Source organism: Pteropus alecto, unplaced genomic scaffold (genome assembly GCF_000325575.1).
Source record: "Pteropus alecto unplaced genomic scaffold, ASM32557v1 scaffold320, whole genome shotgun sequence".
In the NCBI taxonomy this organism is placed as follows: domain Eukaryota; kingdom Metazoa; phylum Chordata; class Mammalia; order Chiroptera; family Pteropodidae; genus Pteropus; species Pteropus alecto.
In genome coordinates, this window is record NW_006429963.1 from 1,508,608 (window position 1) to 1,516,721 (window position 8,114).

An 8,114-nucleotide genomic window follows, 5' to 3' on the forward strand; every position below is an offset into this window, starting at 1 on the left:
ATCCATGCACACTTCTGGGCTCAAAAACAGTAAGACAAAACAGACATCTTGCAGAAATTCCGCCAAATGCAGTTCAACAATATTTACTGTCCTCAGACTGCTGTGGAACTTAAAATAAGTTCAATCTCTCACAACAAACATTCTCTTATTATCTTCTGGTAACATACTCAAGCACGAGGTTTGCTTCTTCCAGTATCAGATACAATTGTATGTGCCCAACTAGAAAATACGAGTTGATGAAAATTGCAAACGGTCATTCTAATTTTATATTAGTAAACACATTTTTACAAAAATACTAATTAATACGAGATTGCTTTTCTTAACCTACGCTGCTTTTTCACATCAAAATTTATCCCTATAAAACAAAACATGAAAAAAGTCCAAAAATAAATTTAACAAAGATGCTCAACACATATGCTTTTTGCTGAGTACTCAAAACGTTAGTGCTTTATAATAACTAGCAGTTAAACTACTCCACTAGAAGAAATATATCTAATGATGAAACTCATACAAGCTTATCCTGGGGTAATAAATTAATAAATCTTAGCTATTTGGACAAGAGCTTCGAATAGGAAATTGTACTCAAGAAATATCACCTAATTTTTAAAAAATAGTTTTTAGAACTTGAGGAGTAAAGAAAAAATTAGCTAATGTGAGGGAATGAAACCACATTATAATTCACAATAACTATAAGTCAAAGTTTCTAAAATAACTCGACCTTAAATCCAATACTGACTTTAATCGCCTGACTATACATCTAGATCCTTCGTTAAAATCTTTCTGTGAAATGCCATATATAAATATATTTACTGAAGTAGCAAAACTAGATCAAATAAGTCATTTAGGTATTAATGCTTGGTCTAAACAAAAACTACATTTGTTTTGCATACGAATAATATTAAAATTTTATTGTCTGGTCTACTGTCTGTCCACATTGTTTTTAAAAAGAACCTGCCCTCACTGATTTAATAAAACCACGAATCAACTACAAATCAAACCAAAAACTCAAATAAACAAAGTTTGAGTATTTGGTTACTTAGACAGATACAACTATTTAATGGACCTTTTTCTTCTAGGTAAGACATCTTAGAAGAATGAATAAAGTTATGGAAAGTGTGTGCTAAAATATAAAACCAGTGGCTCGTTAAGACTTGAGGGTTTTTTTTTAAACAAGGAGAGATCTCAACGTTATTCCCTAGAATTTCATACACATACCCACGTGTACACAAACGCACATGTGCTCATCCACACGCATACATACTGTAATAAAGCAAGGCCCTTTAATGTAAGGCAATAATAAAAGCAAAATCCATATTCTTTTAAGATGAAAAACATTCCACTGATGATCCTGATTCAACAATTTTACAGTTAAACAAAATTAATTCCATTCTCAAAAACCCACTGACCTTAAGCTTTTAACAAACATTTTCCACTGCAAAAATTATGGTCAATATTTACAAATCCTTAAACTTATATTTAGCGGGACCCATTTGTATTTGCTGTATTAATATTTCTTAGTAAATGTGTGCTCATCTCTCTCGGAGCAGAAGGTGCAGCTGCTACTCACTGGGTATCTCTGGGGTCCCACGGCAGGTCTCGGCGGGCTCGGGGCAGGCAGCAAGGGCACTGCAGAAAGACACCTCTCGTTACAAACAGTTCACTCCCCATCCAAACCCACCAGAAAAGGGATACCACACGCTAAGTTTAACGTAAACTGCATACGATGTGTATGTACCATGTATAAACTATACTACGTTTACACTCAAGCTAAGTGTGGGCTGGTTTCACGGTTCCATAAAGCAAAAGAAGAGGGCAGAGCTTTCTGTCTTTGTCATACAAGCAGAGGCTGAAATTGTGATAGTGAATTCTTATTTAGAATTAAAATATTTCGCAACAGAAGACACTATTCCTCTCAAATAAAAAACCTGCTTTGTTTTTCACACCCATATCCAGGTCATCCAGGCTACCAAATCCTAGCTACGTTTCCTACTCCAATCAAATACAGATTGAGATCTAAACCCTCTCGCATCATGAAAAAGCGAGGGCTGGGGGGGCGGGGGGAGTGGAGCAGGCAGAGAGCGGGGACCACACAAGTCCGTGGTACTGTTACAGAGAACCTGAGCCGAGGCTTTGTCTGTTTTTTGTTTGATTTGTCCCATGGATCTACAGAAGAACAAGGAACCAAATCGTTTTAAAACAGACATTCTATACCGAGGAAGAAACCAGATCTCAGTTTCACATCCTCTGGCTAAATCGGATGTGTTTAAACTATTTAAAACTTATGTGATCACTGATCTTGATCTTGGAAGGAAGAAAATCACCAGAGCGGTGACCGCTGCATCTTCCGCTACAGCGTGTGGCTGGGTGCATCTCGGCAGCTCTCGAGTGTCAGGCATCACGGGCTGAACTGTGGCCCCCTCCCAAATTCCTAACCCTGGTAACTCAGACCGTGACTGCATTTGTAGGGAGGGCCTTTTTTTAAAAAGGTAATTAAGGTAAAATGAGGCCATGTGGGTGGGCCTTAAGCCAATAGGACTGGCTAGTGTCCCTAGAAGAGACTATGACATAGACATGCACAGAGGAATGACCAAGTGAGTATAGAGCAAGAATAATAACTTAAAAATTAGAAATGTAATTATATAACATTAAAAATACAGCATATTTTTAACTTCAGAAATTTCCTGTAAATGAAAAATACAGGAATGATACAGCGTAAAAGTCAATCAAAATTACTTTAAAAACAGAGTGCTGAGATAAACTAATTTTTATTTACTACGATTACTCAAGGAATTCCATACACTAAGCCTTGTAATTAGCATCACACTTCCACCCGTCCAACTTAAAGTGACAGTGTGTATGGGCCTATGCGACTGCTTAATCAAAGGCAACGTGTGACTGAAAGAAACTTACTTTGATGAAATTGTCTGAAAGGCAGGAGTCGATCCCTCTCTTGAGCATCTAATCCAATGAGTCAGAATTTCAAAATGAGAGTGGGTCAATTTGCAAGACTTTATATATAAAACAGGATCCAGCCCCTAATTCTACACAGCTAGAATTAATTCTGAAAGGCGCTGGGGTACATCAATTACATACTTAATGCAAAATATCAAATTGTGAAGCATAAAAAGAAAAAAAACTAGACTACCTGACTTCAAAAGATTAGTATAAAAGGAAGAAAAAAACTACATGTTAAACAATGCGAAGACAGCGTTTCTAAAACAAAGTATCAGATAGAAAATGCCCAGATCGTCACAAAAACGTACCACTTACTTTCATTTAAACTGGGGGTTTAAATATCAATTCCTATCAAATAATTCCATGGGAAAAATGTTAAGTCTCTTGAACTGGGGGTAGCAAGAGCTAGAGACCCAGGAGGGATCTCTGGGAAGGAATCTGATTATGATTAAGAGATTTCTCACTCAGAAGCCTTCTGATGGCTGGCACTTTAAAAAAAAAAAAAAAAACCTATAAAAAGCAACAAGAGAAAGCAAAAAAAGAATAAAAATTGACAGGTGAGCACGTGAGAACAGGTGTGGTCGGGGCAGATGAGAAGGCTGGCCCAGCCAGAGCGAATGCCCAGGCGGGTGCAAACGGCCCTTGCCGGGGCGCTGCGCCCCAGGCCTACAGGCGGAGAGATGACTGTCCCCGCCTGCTTCCCTCTGTGCTCGGACAGAAGAGAGCTGAAAATCTGCGCTGCTAACGGACCACACCAGCGGAACCTGGCTCGCTGCATGTTCGATATTTAAAATGTGCATCGCCTGTTGGGCCATGTATTTAATGGACTAGACTGAGTTTCCTTTCGTTGCAACAGTTGTAATGGTGAAAATCTGAAGTTAAACTTCCACCGAAACCGGTTAATTATAACACGATGGAACACACTTCAGCCTCCAAAGAAAACATGTGCCATCGGGAAAAGACACGCATCTGTTGTCAATTTTGACAAAGCAGTTTTTTAATGTGCCTTCTCACTGCCTCCAGCTCCAAAAATCACGGGGTCATCTGTCTCCACGTGCAGGGGACAGCTAGACACTCAGCCTCTCTCAAGAAGCACTGTGCTCTCTACTTCAGCCCGTTCACTGACTAGTGAATAAACAGCCACTTCAGTGTTCGGGACGTACGCCCAGCAAGGACAACTGTCGCTCTCTCCTGTGTCAGCGTATCTCAAGATCAAAGGTGTGTCAGAGAGAAGGACCGTGTGTGTGGCGGGCACTACGGCATCGGCTCAGTGATGAAAAGCAGCTCAGTTGCTTCTAAGGGCTCAAGAGCTGTCGCCAGGAAGCCGACTCGTAGTGAGAGCATCCCGCCTTCCACACGCGGGAGGCCGGCCCGGGCCAGGCACCAGGCACGCTGCTCTCGTGCCTGGAGGGCACTGTGGGGTCTCCATAGCGCTCCCCCCTTCTCTGTGCTCTCACACCGTTGTTCATTAGGCTACGCGAAGCTGTGAGCCTTACCAACGGCCAGTTTTCCTTCGACTTTACAAGGAAATACACAATAACAGATGCTGACATCAGTAAAATTCCTCCAACAGACTAGATTCCCTGCAGCTGCGTGTGCAGGAACGCACTGAGCACAGGGCCCCCTACACGCACTGTCCCCCCACTGCACGCATGTGTCGGTCCGTCCACCTCGCAGCTACTGAAGGAGATGCACGCAGCGTGCTGGCTGCAGGGACTACACTGTGCGGGCGGCAGCCATGCAGCCTGCCCAGGGAAGCTCGGAGCCCCTGGAGAGGGTGAGGCCACTGAGTGAGTCTAAGACAAGTACGGGACAAGCAAATGGGTGAATCAGGGGACTGGGGACCCATAGGCACTAAAGCCACTCTGACTCTCCCTCCCGATCTCCTATAGTGTCTCGAGGACGCTAATCTCCCCCCGACACACCCACGGCCAGCATGCCACTGTCACGGTCCTCTGCTGCAAGTCCACAGCCTCATTTCACAGTGCCTACAGGCCACTGTCCTGCCCTGCACCCCAAGTCCTACTTCGGGCTGCTCCCCAAGATGCAAATTTCTCAACCACACCCTTTGGAATTCCAAGTTCACCGTCACCAGAAGCCATGACGCCCTCAGCCTGTCCCCTTCTCACGCTAATGGAAACCTAGCTATCCCGACATGCGAGGCGGGTTTTGTCTCAGCCCTCCTCCTGCTGGCTCTGAAGGTGGGTGGGGCCTTCCTGGCCCCGGGTCCTGTCTGCATCTCCTGTCACCTGAAGACACCACCCACCACCTGTTGCTGTCCACCTCTTGCTCCACTACTGCTCACGTGCCTCAGAGGCCAGCTCCTAGCCCTCCAACACCATCTGCAGCAGTGCCCTGTCCCTCGTCTTGGCAGAGACGATGCTTCTGGCACCCTACCTCTCAGGTCCCCATCCTCCGTCCCTCTGGGCTCAGCTCTATCCCAAGGCTGGTCGTCGTCAGTGACCCACCTTTCCGCAATCGCTATGCACCCCCCTTCTTCCCGCTACATGGTCTCCCTTTCCACATTGCTCACTGCAGGACCCGACTTGCCCCATCATCTGCCCCTACAAAGATGTCCGGTTACCCCCTTTCCACACCCTGCAGCCCCGTTACCACGCTGCCCTCCGTGCTCCCTCAAACACCACCACCATCTGCTGCTCCCCAACACCTCGACTCCAGCACTCAACTGTCTGGGCCACACCTAACCAAGGACACTGACTGGTCTGACTCTAAGTTCATGACAACGGCCTCCACCACCACCGTCCTGGCACTGGGCACTGGGCACTGGGCACCGGGCCCGGAAGCCACACACTTCTCCCTCACCTGCACTGGCTGTTTCCCTTCTCGACTAGCTGCTAGTTTTTCCACTTTAAAATGAAGCGCTTCCTTTCAAACTCACTTCCTCCCACCAGTCACCACCGACCTCTGCTGTAGCAGAGCGCCTTGGAAGACCAGCGACACGTCACTCTCCGGGTTCAGTGCCCCGCTCCTTCCCAAACCCCCCTCGGCAAGGCGCGTGCCTCCGCCACTTCACCAAAGCCACCCTGTCAAACGCCCCAAGGCCCCTACTGCTAAGTGCACTCTCCACTGACCGGTCAGCAGTGGGTCCCTCCTGCGGGCCCTCGGTGGCCACGTTCTTCCCCTGCTCCTTGTCATCTACCCCGTTCCCTCCTTCCCTCCTCCCCGCAAGCCCCCCGCCCCCAATGCTGACCCGATCACCCCAGGTTCCAGGCCGTGGTCTCTCCCACACGGCAACATCCCTTCTGTAGGCCTCTCACTGGGCGCAGGCTCTAGATCCATCTAGGTGCCAACAACCCCCCAATGTGTACCTGGAGTCCAGAACCCATGTCTGAACTCATGCCACCTGCCTGCCTGACATCTCCGCCTACGTGTCTAGCCAGCTCCTCAACTTCATCCAGGACAGAACTCTCTGGTCTTTCCTCGACCCCTGCTCCCCCCCGCCAGGTGCTGGCTGCCCCCCCATCCCCGGTGCTCGGGCCCCTTGGCGTCATTCCTGCAGTGTGTGCGTGCTCTCTCATCCCACCCGCCACCAAATCCTGGTGGGTCCGTCTTGAATCGCAGCCAGCATCTGGCCACTCCACACTGTCGCTGCTGCCACTTCATCTGAGCCGCTGCCATCCATTACCGGATGTCGGTTAAGTACGTCCCAGCCAGGTGCCTGGCTTCCAACCTCGTCACCCTATGGCCACTCCCACCTCAGCGGTGAGCACGACTTTCTGAAACACGAGCCGATGGCGTCATGCCTGGGCCACCCTCCGGCCAGCGTGTGTTTCGCTCGGAGGGAAGCCGGAGCCCTGCGAGGCCCAGGTGCTCACATCCTCTCTGCTCATCGTCTCCTGGTCACCTGAACTCGCAGGCGTGGTCTCACCTGAACTAAGACCCTCTGTTCCTTCTGACTCCTCTGCCTGGAATATTCTCCGCTAAAAGGGCATGCCCCCAGCTCTCTGGCTTCCACCTTGTACACCGGCAATGAAGCCAACTCCACCCGCGTCCGCCCTGTCACTGCGTTTGCATCCCGTCACATGCTGCACAACAACTAACGTGCCTGCTGCTCACCGACCGCCTGACTGCAGTAGCTTCGTCTGTTTCGGTCACCCCCGTATCTCGGTGCCTCAGACAACAAGTGCGCTCAACAGCGGCCTGAGGGGACCCACTCCGCACACACCCCGCCAGGGCGTCTGGAGAGGCAGTGCTACCATCGCCACGATGCCTCCGCTTCCCTCAAAATTCGGCACCTTCTACTCAATTAGGAAAAAAGACACAGCTGCGTCCCTGAGGGCGGGCGGGCCTCCCGGAAGCCAAGTCGTCCTGACAGACCTGAACGGGGCCCGATGGCTTTACGACCGCGAAGGACACACGTACCTTGAACGGGCGCCACCACGGCCCCCTTGAAGTGGGGGTTTATGTGTATGTTCTTGGGCTGCTGCGGGGTCACGGGCGGAGGGGTCATCATCACCCTCGGGGCCTCGATCTGGGGCGGCATGTGCAGCCCCTGCGGAGGAGAGGGGTGGTGTGGGTGCTGCAGAGGCAGCAGCGGCTGCAGCGGCTGCTGCTGGAACAGGCTTCTGATCGGCTGCTGCGGGGGGGGCGGCGGCGGCGGCGGCGGCTGAGGCTGCGGAGGAGGAATCAGTCTCGGCGAGTGTGTCTAAAACCACAGAAAGACAAATTCACAGATATCAACACTGAGAAGCCACGTCGGCGACTGCTGACCCCGGCAGAGACGCGCGCTGGTCCCACAGGACACTGGGATTTCGCAGCTCACGGGAGCAGCTGCGGGGCCAGCGGGGAGCAAAGCAGCGCCGCCTGTTCCGGAGGACCGCCCCTTCCCACGCAAGCCGGCCCCACGCCGCGTGTGGATGCCGACAGACGGCATCCGCCCCCGGCCCGCCAAGCCCAGCCCACCCCAGACCGCGCAGGAAGCAGGGAAGAGAGGGCCGCGCACGGAGGGTGCTGGTGCGGGTGGACAGGCGGACCGACACGCAGCCGCGTACACCAGGGACGCCAGCGTGGTTCCCGCCGGAGAAAGGACGGGGGAAGGCGCAGCGTGGAGCGCGTGCGCCGAAGCGCCGAGGCCCAGGGCCACTGTCGGACAGTCCCAGGGAGCCTGCAACAGGGTCCTGGCCGTCCTCCTCCTCCTA

The 8,114-nt window shown here is 50.3% G+C and overlaps 1 protein-coding gene across 1 annotated transcript in view; it reads right to left on the minus strand.

The window, feature by feature from the left end:
• RBM33 (RNA binding motif protein 33) overlaps window positions 1-8,114 on the minus strand; it is a 94,334-nt gene that overhangs the window by 49,808 nt on the left and 36,412 nt on the right. Inside the window, 2 exon segments of the mRNA XM_025044919.1 lie at window positions 1,568-1,626; window positions 7,339-7,621. Of these exon segments, the coding sequence (XP_024900687.1) occupies window positions 1,568-1,626; window positions 7,339-7,621 (342 nt within the window).